The sequence below is a fragment of the Rhamphochromis sp. 'chilingali' genome (assembly GCF_963969265.1).
Source record: "Rhamphochromis sp. 'chilingali' genome assembly, chromosome: 12".
NCBI classification, from domain to species: Eukaryota; Metazoa; Chordata; class Actinopteri; order Cichliformes; family Cichlidae; genus Rhamphochromis; species Rhamphochromis sp. 'chilingali'.
This window is the reverse complement of record NC_137939.1, coordinates 20,135,941-20,152,531: the sequence shown is the minus strand read 5'-3', so window position 1 is coordinate 20,152,531 and position 16,591 is coordinate 20,135,941. Positions and strand designations below refer to the sequence as shown.

The 16,591-nt window shown below is 38.1% G+C and overlaps 2 protein-coding genes across 3 annotated transcripts; both read left to right on the top strand.

The window, feature by feature from the left end:
• Window positions 1-976: 976 nt before the first annotated feature.
• Window positions 977-6,671, top strand: dnajc5aa (DnaJ (Hsp40) homolog, subfamily C, member 5aa). Its single transcript, XM_080898331.1, has 5 exons — window positions 977-1,120; window positions 1,952-2,080; window positions 2,162-2,375; window positions 2,463-2,634; window positions 3,536-6,671. Exons 2-5 carry the CDS (start codon window positions 1,971-1,973, stop codon window positions 3,637-3,639), a joined length of 600 nt encoding a protein of 199 aa, XP_080754457.1. The 5' UTR covers window positions 977-1,120; window positions 1,952-1,970; the 3' UTR covers window positions 3,640-6,671.
• A 2,254-nt stretch (window positions 6,672-8,925) lies between these two features.
• On the top strand, window positions 8,926-15,812 carry LOC308407186 (tumor protein D54-like). 2 transcript variants are annotated; one of them, XM_080898703.1, is made up of 9 exons: window positions 8,926-9,018; window positions 9,928-10,037; window positions 10,141-10,289; window positions 10,521-10,568; window positions 11,002-11,103; window positions 13,661-13,687; window positions 15,238-15,273; window positions 15,375-15,423; window positions 15,497-15,812. In XM_080898703.1, exons 1-9 carry the CDS (start codon window positions 9,006-9,008, stop codon window positions 15,572-15,574), a joined length of 612 nt encoding a protein of 203 aa, XP_080754829.1. In that variant the 5' UTR covers window positions 8,926-9,005; the 3' UTR covers window positions 15,575-15,812. The 2 variants fall into 2 exon arrangements, with proteins under 2 accessions (XP_080754829.1, XP_080754830.1); XM_080898704.1 differs by lacking the exon at window positions 13,661-13,687.
• Window positions 15,813-16,591: the final 779 nt, after the last annotated feature.

The following is a 16,591-nucleotide window of genomic DNA, read 5'->3' as shown; positions in this document are numbered from 1 at the left end:
AAATGTAAAAATTTTATTATACTTGATTCTAATCTGCTGCTGAGTCTCCTACTCTGATGGAAATGCAGATAACACAGAACACAGATGACGAACACCTGTTCAACCAATCACATTCATTCATTCATTCATTCACCCAATCCGAAATCATCAAAGCAATTTTGCAAAGAGGCTGTATCTTGACAATCCGACCAGATATCTGAAAAAATAAACCACTACATTCTCGGCTAAAAAAAAAATATTAAAAGCGTGTTTGCTGACACACAAACAGTTTTTTTCAGTACAGTTCAGTTAGTTTCTACATGCCAGGGTTGCTGGTGTGCAGAAACGGGGCCACCAGGCCAAAGTTTTGACTCGATCAGCGATAACCCCGCCCCCTGAGTTTAAGATAAGATAAGATAAGATAAGATAGAACTTTATTAATCCCTCGGGTGGGTTCCTCTGGGAAATTCGATTTCCAAAAAAGCACAGCACCGACAGAAGTTACAGAGTTACAGAATATTATATATATATACACACACACACACACACACACACACACACACATATATATATAAATACAGAGGGCCACCCTGAAAGATAAAACTAATTCATGAACAGCCAGGGGTCAGGACTGCCAAAATGAATTAATTAAATACATCGGTAAATAATTAATTAAATGTGTCAATAATTAATTAATTAAATATTTATTTAATTAATTAATTCCAATTTAATTTAATTACACATTTAACTAATTATTTGATGGTGTATTTAATTAATCCATTTAGTCACTCCTGGCCCTCCATAGAACTCAGTATCCATTTTAAATCTTTCTTATACAACTTCCAGTGGGTAAATTAAATGTAATATTTTTTAAAGGAACTCCCTTTTTAGCTTTCACGACAAATGCGGAGCTGCACATCTTTCCTCTAGCATCCTCCCCGTCGTGCACGCGCAGGTCGGGTCGTCGTAGGGTGGTGGGGGGGCGGAGCCAGCGGACTGCTGCACTGTCCATGGTTGTGTAGTGGGAGCCAGAGAAGGTCCGGGTACGTGCGAGGATATGCGGCCATAGTCACGCTGCACTGTCTAAAATCATAACCTGCTGGGATCGTTAGCTTCGCAGCGCATTAGAGCCTACTGAAAGGTGAGCCTCCTCCTGCATTTCCATTATTTCCTTTCTTCCTCGACACTCTGGTCCTTGTCCTTGAAAATAACTGCTGACGATCCATTCCTGTCTTGCATCAAGAGCAGGCCGGGGAAGCGAACCAACATGGATGCTGTGCGCTATAGCAGTGCTGCTGCTGATGCTTGCACGGAGATTATGCTCTCAGCATCGTACCCAGAGTCTAATCCTTCCTATAGACATCTTTTGGAGCGGGATGCGATTCGTGACGAGTGGAAATTTGACAGCCGTTTGACTGAACATGTAGTTTTTGATGAAAATTTAAGAAATTAGGCATTATAGGGCTTCAAACAGCGTAGTAGATGTTGATTTGTGTCGAGATGACACCCATTTGGAGGCTTCTGTCTTCTTTAAAGAGTGTGTTTTCTGGTCTTCACCTGATGAAGCCTGTGCTGTTGCAGTGCGTTGTCTCTGTGGGTGTCAGCTGCTGATTTACTTAAAGCAGCATATGCATCAGGGGTCCTGCCAAGATGTCACACCTTCAAAAATCAATAAGGAGAATTTATCTCCTGCTGAAAATCTAAAATTTATATCATCAAAATAAAAAAAGGAGAAAAATTCACTATTTTTTCCCCCTTTCCAGGACTTTTTTTTCCATATATTTCCCACACAGCTGGGTGTTTCTAGTAAGTACTGGACATCTGTATTTCATCCAGACAGCACAGGACCAGCTGTTGCCTGCCTGCAGCAGAGAGCATGGAATCACAAGGGCCTCACTTTAGTTGAATGAATGTACATCCTGGTAAAACAGTCCAAGCAGTGCCTCTTAATTTTGTGCATTTCTGTGTGCAGCCTGTGGACGTGAGGCATCATGAGTGAGCAGCAGAGGCAGCGCTCTCTGTCCACCGCGGGTGAGTCTCTCTACCATGTGTTGGGAGTTGAGAAGATGGCCACGACGGACGATATAAAGAGATCTTACAGGTGAGGCTTTACTCTGGTCACCTGGCTTAGCTCACAGAAAGGTCTGATAACCTGTAAAGCTGACTGTGATGCATTCTGCAGGAAACTGGCGTTAAAGTTCCACCCTGACAAGAATCCCGACAATCCAGAGGCCGCAGATAAGTTCAAGGAGATAAACAACGCCCACGCCATCCTGAATGACCCCACGAAGCGTAACATTTACGATAAATATGGCTCTCTAGGCCTATATGTGGCAGAGCAGTTTGGAGAGGAGAATGTTAACACTTACTTTGTCCTTTCTAGCTGGTGGGCAAAGGTAAGACAGGATCGTTTACTGTTTGCTCTTGTACAACCTTTTACACCTGTTGTTTTAACCTTTATTTCATGAATCTGTTTCCTACAGGCTCTGTTTGTATTGTGTGGCCTGGCCACTGGCTGTTACTTCTGTTGCTGCCTGTGTTGCTGCTGTAACTGCTGCTGTGGAAGATGTAAACCACGGCCTCGAGAGGGCCAGGAGCAGGACTTTTATGTGTCCCCTGAGGACCTGGAGGCTCAGCTGCAATCTGATGAGAGAGGTGAGAACGAGCACCGTTTTGTTTGTTTTTTTTCTTCTCACAAGTACGTTTTTTTGTATAGCACTTATAAAAATAACAGTGCTACAAAGAGTGTCACAAAAACACATAAATCACACACACTCAAAATCCAAAAAATCTAACTCTTGCTGGAAACGGGTGGGAACAGTCTGCAGGCTCCTGCCTGAGGATCTCAGACTACACTTGGGGTGTTATGGGTACAGCAGCTCCAATATGTTTTCTGGATACAGGCTGCAAAGAGCTTTAAATGTAATAAGAAAAATCTTAAAATCTCTTCTAAAACAAAGAGGAAGCCAGTGCAAAGGCGTTCAGGCTGGTGTATTATGTTTGCTTTTCCTGTAAGAAGTCTTGCTGCTGGCTATTGAATCATTTTTATTTAAGTATTTTAATTAATAGCATTGTACATTTTACACCTTGCTAGTGTTTGATTGGACCCCTTTTGCCTTCAGAACTGCCTCATTTCTCTTTGGTATAGATTCCACAAGGTGCCGGAAGCATTCCTTAGAGATTTTTGGCCATATTGACATGATAGCATCACATAGTTGCTGGAGATTTGCTGGCTGCACACTGGGCACACTAAACACACTATTATATTCAAGAAACCATATATTTTGAGATGATTTGGGTTTTGTGATTCCTGGTGGACTAAGCCAGTTGAAGACAAGTTCACTGTGGTCATAGAGTCAGCAGCACTCAGGTAGGCTGAACTACAAGGCAGGATGGAGCTACGCTTTTACATTGTTTATGCCAAATACTGACCCTAGCATCCAACTGCAGCAGAAATTAAGACTCATCGGACCAGACAATGTTTTTCAGTCTTCTATTGTCCAAGCTTGGTGAGTTTGTGTGAATTGTAGTGTTTGTCCTTGTGTTTGTCGTACAGAGGCTGGTGGTGAACCTATAGTGCTGCAGCCGTCAGCGACAGAGACAACCCAGTTAACATCAGATGGGCACCACTCCTACCGCACCGACCCCGGCTTCAACTAACCCTCCGTTCCCATCGATCCTGGCCTGCGGTCCTGCCTGCTTCCCTGCTCCACCTCAGTGAGATGAACGAAAGGGGCAAAACATCTTTCCACTTCAGAAAGAGAGCCATGCGGAGGTGAAGGGGACTAGTAAGCATGGCCCATGAAAGGAACTAATGAATTCGCATCCCTTACACCTCCCTCCCTGATCGGTCCGCTACGTATTTCCCCGCCAGTACGAGAAGAAATCCCTTTTATTTCTTCTTTTGTATCTCTCAGCCTTTACTCACACAGGTCGCCTGCCCTACCTTACCTTTCCCATAGTTTGCATTATGGTGTAGCATGCACTGTTTGGAAAAAAAGGTCTCCACGTTTTCTTTAATCCTTTGCAACATTTTTACTTTGCAAAGCCCATCATGCAGGTGCAGTTTTTTCAAATGAGTACAGTACATGAGGAGGGGATAAAGTTTACCAGATGTTTTATGCTAAAGGAACAGAGAGCCATGGCTCAGGGAGGTGCTGGTTGGAGAAGTGCTTGCTGGCTTAGGTGGTCGGTACCATCATCAAACCTCCAAGAGCTAAGTTGTCATACATATTTACACTTTTCTCGTGTGATTCGCAATCGATATTCTTTCAGTTGAAAATGCCACCTGATGTTGTCAGACCTGCAGTGTGCGCCCCACCAGAGTGTTTTTAATGTCAATCATGAGGTTATTAAGGCACAGAGCTTTATTTGCAGACAGTTTGCTATAGATTTCTGCTGACGTTAGAGTTTCTGCTTTAGTTAGTAATTCGCTTTGGCATTTTCCTTCCTTCTGAAAGCCCCTCATCGCAAGACAGACTACTTCCCCCTGTTTTTCCTGCAGCACTGAGCAGGTTGTTATAATTGTTACTTTACATTAATGCATATTGTCTTTTAATGTATTTTAAATCAAATATGGCACATTTCAACCCCATGGTACAGTTCACTGTTGTTTCATCATATCACCAGCTACAAATTGACGATGACACTGGATACATAAAGTAAAAAAAAAAATAAAATCATACATAACCAACATGTTCTTATCTCAAGGAGTGATATAATGTTGTTTTGTCAGATGCCATAAATGTTTCCAGGTTAAAGATAAAATGTCCTTTGGTGACAGTGCCTTAATGCAATGGCCATAGTTAGTCCGTGAAAGTTAATAGTCTGGTTTTAGACACCTATGAAGTCTCTGTTAGGAGGCTGAAGGGGTGGAGGTGCATAAGTTGTAGTTTTGTCATGGAGGAGACCCTGGTTTGGTTCTTGTTTGAACTTATGCATCATGGTTTACCAAGTTGAAAACCAAAAAGCAGATTCAGAGAGCTTTAATTTTAACATAAATGTAAGCAGTCCAACAGAGAGCAGCGATTAGAGCACAGGGAGTCATCTGCTTATCTCGTAGAGATGAGTTCACAGACTGGAGAGAGCACTTTGGCAATGAGTAAATGGGCTCTTTTATGTGCAGGAGGTAATGAGTTGATGGGAAACAGGTACACCAACCTGCCGCTCAGCAAACAGGGGAGAGGACACACCTCTAGCTTGCTCGTGCACGGAATCCTACCAGGGACTGAGAGAGGCCATGGCACTTTGTGTTTTTCCTCTTTTAATTTTTGCTTTCACTCAGTTAGGTTTAAGCCCTAAAACTACTTGGTTGGCCTCCCTTTAAAATAGCAGCCTTGCTTGATGACGTTGGAAGTGACAGTTCTGTGTCACCAGTGCCATAACCCGGTGCATCGTGAGCTGCCACCAAAGGACACCTTGTGCATAAATGAGCCTCGGCTTTGACAAAACAGCGTTATCTGACACCCGACTAATGAGAATGGGCAGATGAAACAATAACATTTCAATAGATTGTATTTATTTTATGGTGACACATCCAGTCTCTTCTTCTCTTCTGTTTTCCTGTCCTTACCTAAGATTTGTACTAATAGTAAAACTATTTTTTAGAGCTACTGCAGCTCACTAAGACTGAGAGACCTTTATTTTATGTTAGTTTTATTTTTCTGCTACGTGAAGCCAAGGAGCTCCAGGTAATCCAGCTGGCTCTGATGAGAACTGCTAAAAGGTAGAAATAACAGATATTTATCAGCAGCAGTGCTGGTTAGGAGGGTGACATGTTTTTAACTCTAGATAAGGTTTAGGGGAAAAAAACATGTTACACTCTTTTGAGTTATTATTATAAAAAAAATAATTAGCATGGAGGATTTCTATTTTCAACTCATTCCTGTGTTTTGAACTGTCCGATGACTTTGATATTTTGTCCGATGCTGTGTGATCGTTCCTCATTGTCGACTTTTCTGAATCCATGCTCATCAGGCATATCATCTGTGAGCCAGTGCTACAGGCAGCTCAGAGTAAAAGATTTTTACATACTGCTGAATTTGCATATATTGCCACACATTTTTGCCATAAATCGCCATGAACATCTTCGCCACTTTGTCAGTTTCATGACTGCTAATGATGTGTTTTTAATGGTTTACAATTGGTGAGCTCCCGTTGCCCACCCTCTGCTATTAACGGTATGGATGTTGACCTCTGTGGCCCTTGTATCATGTTTCCTGTAACCCTTGATGAAACGTAGATGTTCCTGTCATGGCTTTTTCATTGAGATACTGAAAAATGCTACTGTAAATGTTCTAAGTTGAATGCACTGTGTGTTTAAAAAAAAAAATTGTAATGGATCAATGATCAGGAAATGACTCCATAAAAAGACAATATAGTATATAGTGTAACTATAGTGAAATGGTTATATGATGCATTTTTGGAATTTTATTTATTTCATACTTGGTCATGTTTCAGATGATGATCGATTATGATTTTAACTGGTATGGTGTTGTAATGTAGCCATTAAATTTTGCAAGGAATGGTTTAATGGTTAAGGTCGCTTGTACATACACTTGGCCCATATAAAGTATAAACCTTAACATTTATGTTGTAGCATGGTAACTGTGTGTCTGGAAGAAAACAAGTGGATCATTGATCTCATTTGCTCTTGGTGAATAAATGTTCCTCAACATTTTGACTCGGGTTTTTATCAAATTAAGTTACATACAGGTTTTTTGTTTTGACACGGATTTCAGATATTTACAGTAGTAGTAATGATATTACTCAGGTAATGTTTTAAGCCGAATAACCAACAAGTTAATGTCAAGTCTTGAACCAACCTTCATTTCTTTATATTTTGTTTCCAGGGAGCCAGATTTGTAATTTTTTAAGAGGTCTTGAGTGATAGTTGTCTGGACTTTTGAAGGTATGGCTGCTTTTTCACCAATTTTTCCGTCCAGTCGGTGTATATGTACGGAGCCCCGCAGGGGACATGGGAGAAAAAAAATGAAGACTGACTTTGCGAGATCCCGAGTTCGTTTTGTGAGATCTCGCAAAAGTCCGTCTTAATTTTTTTTTCTCCCATGTCCCCTGCGGGGCTCCGTATATATGACCATTTTCAGAGGATTTTTGTTTTTTTAAACCTGATACAGGACATGAGAGATGCATCTACTTGGCCACTGGCCCATCTAGCCTCATCAGAAATAGTGTCAGTGGAAGGAAAACAAGAAGAAAAAGCTCAAGTATGCCAAACTGGAGTGAAAATCAGCAGCAGCAGGTCTTATGGAGCAATGAAATCAAAAAATCTTTGGCCCAGTTCATTGTCATTTCTTTATGAAGGCGGTCAGGAAAGAGGTACAGCTGTGAGTGTCTACAGCCAACTGTAAACTCTGCATGATCAGTTTGGAGCTGCATTTCAGCTGACGGTGTCTTGTTGGTTTTTCACAGTTGCTGTAACATATGAAAGTACTGTCAAATTTTCAATCACCATGCAGAAAAGTAAGCATCTAAATGACAATAACTAAATAAATGTCATATTAAATATTAAAAAATAAGCATGAACACTGTTGAAATCCTTTACACCAATTTGTCTTTAAAATTATTATTATATTATTACTTTTAATTTAAAATATACTGCACATATATAAAAAGAATAATAAAAAAATTTAATAATTAATTTTGACAATGAAATGCTAATGCTAAATGCTAACATAACAGCTGTCAGTTATTACATTTTTGCTCACATGTGAAGGTATTTGTTAGATAAACAAATGTATCTAACTGTAATTAAAAATCAATTTTTTTATGCAAAAGGATATTAATTAAAAAAAACAAAGTAATCTGACTTCCAAATAAATCATCCCTTACCTTCATAGTGTGGTGGATTGTTTAGCCAGCAGATGGAGACAAGTCATTCTTCCAACTTACCTCAGGATCCTTGTACTAAAACATCTCTCAACTGTTCAAACTAGCAATTTGATTTGATTTGAAACTTTGATTTCATGTACATGAGTATAGATTTTATTTGTGATTTTACCCTTGTTTTTTGAAGCTATACTGTGCAGGGGATAAGGCTAGATGCAGCATGTTTTTAGTTAAACTAATTTAAAGGACAAAGTAGGCATATGTGAACATCTTGCTCCTCTTCTTTGCATGGGTTTTAATCTGCATGTGTGGGTGGCCTGGTCAACCATGTTCACAGACAATGATTTCCTTAATAGAATCATACCTGTTTTAATGCAGTTCCACCTGTGGGCCTGAAGATCTCTGAATCTTTTGATGATATCATGAAGGGTAAATGGAAATATATTTAAAGTCTTCACAATTTTATGTTGAGGAATATTATCAAAATTGTTCCACAATTTGCAGATGCAGCTTTTGCAGACTGATGATCTTTTTGAGATCATCTGACTGATGAAATGAGTTAAATATGAGCTACTACTTTTCTTAAAATGAAGCATTGTCTCAGTTTAAATATTTTATATCGTCCTGAGAACCAAGGGAAAAAAATATATTTCAGTTTAGCTGTTGTCCACTACAATGAATAGGCTGGCTCTCAGGAGGATATGCTTTCTATGATCTGTTGATAACATATGGGTTTATGACATTTACACAATGACACAAGTTATTTTAGAATTGGGGATGTATATTATTGTACAACATAAGTACTAATAATTATCTTTCTCTTTTGTTGTTTTAAGTATGTTTTGATGGTTAAACCTTTGACTTCAGTTAAAAAACTCTAAATACTTTTGTCACCAATTTGCAAGACAACGTTCAATGCTACTTTATGTAATAAAGTCGTATTAGATAGGACACTTCTTTTTCCTTTGCGTGAGTTTTAAGGAAGGTTTAATTGTGCTATAGGTTTCTTTAAAAAAAAATCCTGCTCGTGGTCATCATTGTTCCTGTGGTGTGTATGTGTGTGGGTGTAAGCCCATTAACAGCCTCGGTGATCCTGGCTGCCTGCCTCCTGCTGAGCTCAGTGGGGACAGTTGGCAGCAGCTAGCCAGTCAAACACTTGCGAGGTGAAACTGGCAGCAATGAGCAGACAAGGTAAGACCGTCTCGCCATGTCTGTATGGGACCATGTGTGAAATTAGCACCGACATGCATTTACTTTAAAGGTTCATGTTATCAGCTAACAGCAACAAATGTGCAACAGGTGAGGTTAGCTGTTAGCAGAGCAGCTACTTATTAGCTAGTTTTTTGTACAGGAAGAGGGGGAGGAGAGTTCAGCACTGAGGACAGCTCCAGTGTCTGTTTATATATGTCTACAAAAAGTGTTAAAAGTATGCAGAAGTTTCATATGTATCTATAAAAGGCTTTTCTGTGGCTTTTTGTACATAACATCTATATTAGCTATATCGTTAGCTGTGTATATGCTATACTGTGTATCTATACCTACATTTGGTGTATTTTGTTGTTGTTTTATGCATTTTAAAGGCATTTCTAAGTTAGATGAGGTTCTGAAGGCTAATGATATTTATGTCTGGTGAGTGCTATGTATTTATCTGTACAAATAAACAGGAACTAAACAGTTATGTAATAGGTGTTTCCATTTTACATGGCTTTATCTTATAGTTCATTGCCCTCATTGTTCGTGATGGGTTTTTTTATTCTCACTGAATATGTTCTCTTAGGTGTTTTTAATTAAATGTGAACTCTTCATCCAGTGCGCATTTTGTTGTTAATTTGCATGTTTTTCAAAGGCCTGTCTACTTCACAATCAAAGCACTAAATACTATGGTTTGTAGATTTGGTTAATGCAGCATACCTTTTCTATTAAAACATATATTAAATCAGATACAAATACATTATATATATAAGAGCCAGCTAAGTTAACCTGGGCTTCAGTTACACCACAATAGCCAATATTTTGTTAATAAAATAGTCAAAGGTAACAGGAAAGTATCTATATGATTTTTTTAATTTATCTGGTCTTTTCCTCTTTGCTGTTTCTAAGGTTTTGGTGGAGCTTCTGTTCACTTCTCTCCGAGCATACTGGGAAATGGATCTTCACCCACAGATCTTACAGAGGAGGACTTAGATGCTCTACGTTTTGAACTTACAAAAGTAAAGTTATTCATGGGGGTATTTGGGACAATGTGGGATAGAAACCCTGCTCTAAAGAAAAATTGATATGTGTAACATCAGCTTTTTTTTTTCTTTCTCGCAGATAGAGGATGAAATTCAGGCCTTGAGGCAGGTGCTTTTGGCCAAAGAACAATACGCAGCAGACATCAGAAGGCAACTAGGAATGAGTCCGCTCGGTAACATCAAACAGAGCATATCCAAAGGATGGCAAGAGGTCCAGACCTCAGCCCCGTATGTGCACTTTGGTCCCCATAAACATAATAATGTTTGCTAATTGTTTGAAAACTATTGATAGTTTAACTGATTGAAAACACCTAAACCACTGTCGTGATAGATCGCTTACCACACATATCTTAGTGCACTTTTGTTACGTAACCATGGAAAGTACTCTAATGACTGTCGTAGGCTCTCTATTGTGTCAGCGCAATAATCTGTCAACCTGTGCATGTTCTGTCCATTCAGATATCTCACAGCCTCTGCAACTCTGGATGACATCAGCCACTCCAGTGTGTGAGTGTTCCTCATTATATGCACAAAATAATAAACGTTCTTACTATGTTTTATGACGCAGGGATTTTCCAAAGTTTTGTCCTGCACTCACATGCTAAAGAGGGATCTCTTCAAAGAAACAAGGGATGGGATTTTCCTTGTCAAATAGGATTGGTGCCCCGTTAATAGCCTCACAGCCTGACTTAGCACAAGGAGCAGCAGTATTAACGGGAAACAGGAGGACCAGCCTGAAGCGTTCATTAGAGACAGAGTGAGAGATCTGCTTCAGCCAGATGGACTGTCGCCAGTGACGTCTATGAGCTTATTGTTAACGACGTCTGAGTTAATACCTTTGTGCTCCCTGTATGCACCTGCCTGTTATGTAATATATTACAATAGCGAGAGACTTTTCTTAATTCAGATCCTGACTTCTACTGCTAATTTCTCCTTGTAGATATGTGAGGACACGGGACAGTCTCTCTCATGCAGGCCAGGTGACATCTGCTGCAATGTCTAGTGTGGGCGTGGTCATCACCAGGAGACTGGCACAGATGAGGTACACCCATAGTCAGTTCCTCCACTCAATCTTCATAATAAAAGGCTTTTTTTTTAAAAAACTTTTTAAATTAGCTTTGTTCAAAAATGACTCGGTAGTGAGTAAAAAGTAATAGGATAAATGTCGTTAAGATTGTACTTCCTTTAAGTTCCCTTTAGCTTAAAAATCAAATGCCAGGCTTTTCTTGCACATAATGAAAGAGGACTAAGAGTTCACAGTGCAAAGGCTATCATAGGGGTGTTGGAAAAGCTGTCTTTGGCTAGTTCAGCTGGACAGATGGATGGATAGGAGGCCAACAGAGAGGCATGACAAGTGGACAGCATGTCGAAAGGGTGATTTGAAGTGTAAACTGTGGCTTTTTCTTTCAGCTGCTCCCTTATTCACGAGATGTCACCACAGCGGGTGGCTCTGCATATTTGATTTGGCAGATTTACATGTTAGAAAACACTATCAAAGACTGCAAGTTACAAGCATTGCAATTAGGTGTTGAGAGGAGGCAAATGCAGGACACTGAGGCAGACATAGTGAACAGAAAAACAAGTCTTACTCTGATTGTGCAGAAACACAAAATCATAGAAATAATAATAACTTTATTTGTATAGCACTTTTCAAAACACAGGGTAAAACTCGAGAGGAAACACAGGAGAGCAAACAGGAGAATGAAAAATAAGTGGGAAATGATGGACATGTGAAACAAATAAAACACAGCTAAAAACAATCAAAGCAATAAATAAAAGTAGGACTGGAAAATAAAATATAACTGATATTAAAAGGCATAAAAAAAGATCAACACTAACATGAAACATGGAATTAGGCCCCTAATGTAGATCAACAGGAGATAGAATGAGTGAACCAAAGGCAACCCACTCAGTCACACCAATATGCCAAAAGTCCAAAACAAAATTGATTGTTAAAGTGGCAAAATCGTGCCGCGGGCATACACAACCCGAAATACACAAGGAAATAGGACACAATGGGGTAACGAGATGAAGGTGAAGATAATCAAAGACACTTGAGAAAAGTAATTCTACAAAATTAAAAAAGTAAGTGAGACCTGTTTCGGAAACATGATATACAGGAGTTCACACAAGAGAATGGGAGAGGAAAGATACAGGGAATAAAATAAACACTAATACAAACTGAAACTATGAGCCCAAAGATAGGTTAAGGGCTCCTTAATTTGTGATTATGTTAGTTTTATTTCTGTATTTACATCCTAACTCTCGCATTAGGATTCACTTTTCTGTCTTAGTTTAGAGTTTAATGTTGCACAACTGAAACAGCTTGTATAATTTCACATCCGACATCGGTACTGATAATGTTAAGCGCACATGTAAAGTTTCAAATTATGGTACCGAGTACTGACTGAACAGACTCAGACGGAAGCAATCCTTATACATGCTGCTAACGTGTAATCCTGCATTAGTCACAATTATAGCTACTCTAAACTCCACAGGAAAAAAACATCAATACTAACAAAATCCTTCACTGTCGTAACCCCTAGAATTTGCTTTCATAACCATCCTTTCAAAAATGACAAGGATTTCTTCTGATACTAACATTTCCATTTGAGTCTGTCAGATTTTTAGAAATTCAATAAAAATAGCTGATTGTTAACAGGTTAATGTCAGTTAGACCTTCACTAATCCGGGAGTCTTTCATCAGTTATCTTACAAGTCTCTGGGTGCAGTAGGGAGTATGTCATGGTTTCATGGTGGTTTCATTTATGAGTAAATTGTATTTTATATCCAAATACCTTTTAATGGCTCTATATGTGTTTCTTATTTATTTTCCTTCATCAGTGGCAGATATTCAAAAATCTTATAATTGTATTAATTATCATTTTAATGCAAAAAATAGTCAAAAATACAAATTATATAAACAAAATTACATTTGCATTTTTATTTCTTACCAGATCAATTTTCCTTGTTTTATCAATGCTAGAAGAAGATTAAAACTTTTAAAGTGATGGTATGTTTGAGTGAGGTATGTCTTTACAGTGTGCTGGTATTGGTTTAAAACCCAGATTAGATGAACAAGAGATTGCTTGAGGGATTCTAGTCAGGGTGGGGCTTTTTCATCCTTTGCCACTTCCAAACTTATTTTTCCAACAGAATTTCTACAAACATCTTGTTTTTGAAAGATTTATGCAGAAAAATTCCAAACCAAAGCTTCTCCAGTAGTAGATCTTAAAATTCAAGGTCTGGTAACCGTGGCTCAATGCAAAATAGTTACAATACATTCAAAGCCTGTAATGTTAAAAAAAAATACATATAATAATTATATATTATGACCCCATACCACAGCACTGGGCCAGTTCCTGAAGAAAACTATTAAAAGATGTCAAATAAGTAGATTTAGAACTTCCTGACAGGCTCGAAATTTTGGTTGAAGTGCCTCTTGTGTTTATGTTCAACCACTAAACAGCTGTAATCCAATCACCGTGGAGCACCTGGCCATCAGCAGCAGTAGCTGTTGTTGTAATCCTTGTGGAAACAGAAGCTGATGTGATGTTATCTGTGTCTGTCTGTTTATCTTCATGCTGCAAACTCAACAGAGCTCTGCCTCTTCCAAGCCCACCACGGTAAGATCTGTGAGCGGTAAGACTGAAGTGAGCTGCATGAGAGGGTGTGACCTAAAAAGAATAAAGAAAGAAAAGTGGAAAGTGGTGATTTAGAGTGTTAGAACATCACACATTTCACATCATGCAGTCACTGAAATGGAACTGAAATAATCAGCGTGATTTAAAGAAGATGTTAAATTGTTTTGGGGTTTTCTTCATTTCTATCTTTTTAGATCCAGATGTTTGACATGTCAAGTGTTTTTTAAACAAAAACTTATTTTCCACCTTTTTTCTCTCAATTTTTTGACTAATTCAAGAATTTTGAGAACAAGACTTAAATTAATTTATAGTTCAATAAGGAGAAATTGTTTGAAAGAAAAGAACAAATTTGTTGCATGTAAAATGTAAGCATTTCTAGCAGTTATTCTATGATAAGAGGCAAAATCATGGAGCAGATTCCCAGATAAAGGAGACCGTAACTTCACCACCCAGTGTCTAGGCCAGAGGTCTGGAGCCTGTGGATCTGTTGCCCAGCTTTAGCAACTCCCTGTGATTTTGACAGAAAAATAAATAGTATAAAATAATTAATATACTGTTATAAAAATGTGTAATATGTGCCTACATCTAGATATCAACTGGTGCCGTATCTGGTTAATTTTGCTGAACATCAGTAGCAGTGGTTTCCATGAATGCAGACACATAAACACCTCATCATTTTCAAAATGTGCTCCAGCTTCCTTCCCATTTCCTAACGAGTCACCACAGGAGAAGAATCAGCATGCTTGTGATGCCCCAGAGGCTGGGTTTGGATCCTCTACTAGTCTTAAGCCAGAGATCTTTAATATAAGGTCAATCCTCTACACATATGGAGCCACTGAGCTACTGACTCCAAAAATGTGTCGTGGACAGATTTGTTTGCTTTCACTGCCCACGCTGATGTTTTACCATTATACTTCATCTACAGCTGGGCTTTCAAATTAAACTAAAACTGGTCTTCTTTTTTATTTTTAAAGTTTTTGAAAGCTATTAATCTGCTATATGTTAAACTTTCTATTATCAAAGTGGACTCCATAGTGCTGTAGCCATCACAATGATGGCCTAAACATGCATTTCTCCCTTCAGATATTTTTTTAGTTGTGTTACACAGATTAAGATTTGTGTAAAACCCTTTCCACACAATCAAGAGCCGAGCAATAAAAGTGCTTTTTATCTATATAAGATATGACATCATCATATTGGCCAGCAACCGCCTACAAACAGGCTAAAATTTCCCACTGGCATCTATGAGCCTGCAAAACTTTATGAAAACATAATCTGATTTTAATTTCATGACGCTAACATCTAATTAATCCCACAAGAGTTGAATTATTCATGATTATATTATTACATATATTATCACAGATAGATCTTCCTTTCTGAACTAATCTGAAACTGTTATTATAAACGTTTTAACCCTTATTGTACAAATCTACAAAATCTGCAGCAAAATAAAATGTATTTATTTATTTTTTGTAATTTTAAGGCTTATTTGTCTTTTTTAATGCTTAAATGTCCTGCTTTCTGTTTCCCAGCACACTGAGCCACACCATAAGTGTGCCGAGTATGAGGTAAAACACCATGTCTCTTTGTCTCTTTAGATCTTTTCATATATGCATGGCTTAGACATTAACTTTGCTCATCTTTTAATATGTCCTTTGTCTTTCCTCAGGCATTCCTCTACATTCAGATCTTTTGAGGAAATGGTTGGCAATATGAAGGTAAACAGCAGGAAGGTGGATAAAACAGTTAGCTCTGTGCTTCTTGTTTTGAATACTGTCACTTGTTTCATAGGATAAGGTGACTGGCAGCACGTCAACTAATGGAAACACGTCCGGGTTTGAAAGAAGATCCCATCGCCACAGTCAATGAGGAAAAACCAGTCTAATGTCAATAATTATTTTCATGACTTCTAAAGCTATAAAAGAAAATAATTTTGCTCCCTGTCTGTATGAATTTGTTTTTTGACTGTAATCTAAAACCGATTGTCTGATAGAATATGTTAAATTTTTAACTTAAGCTCATTTTGACATAAAACATTTTTAATATTCAATACTCAGTTTCATGGATGTAATTTATTTTGACATGTGTGTGCAGAGACTCATGCAGAAATCAGCTGTAATTTAAATTATAAGTATTTTTGTAATTGAACATTTTTCAATTAAAGTTAATAGAATGGTGTGCAGTCTTTTGAAATGGATGTTAAAATACATTGTCCATATTGTTTGATCACGGACAATATAAAACGATTTCACTTCATAGGTATGAACCTCTAGGTGGTGCAAGAGATACACAAGGGGTGTCAAGGCCATTTTAATTCTAGGGTCTCATACATCCTCATAGATGGAAATCAAGTGGGACAGACTTTGTTTTAGAAACTATTAAAACTTTAATCTTATATTTCTAATAACATAAAAAAAGTTAAATTATATTTATTATCTGCAATTTTCACACTTAGCAAATTTATTGATACACCTATGCTGCCTACCTACTTTGTGTCCATTCTACTTTACTTAATCAGCCTTTAGCTAAAAGCTGCAATCCCAAAAATGAAATCCTACAGAGAAGGACCCAATATTTATAGATCATTTATCATTTATAGATCAAAAGGTTATTATAAATATGTATACCTGGCTTATCATAACGGAACATTTATTAAAGTGTTGAAAATAAAAAGCCATAAAAGTGACAACCACGAATGTTAGCAAGCCTTAATGACATTAACCAAAAGCTTTATTGACTGACCAATGCATTTTCGGCTTGTGGCCTTCATCAGGGCCACAGTAACACATAATAGAAGTTTGCTTAAATAAAAGGCAGGAAACAGAAAAAAATCAAATTAACCAATCACGTCTTCATAGAAAAACCATCTTAAAATAATACATGTAT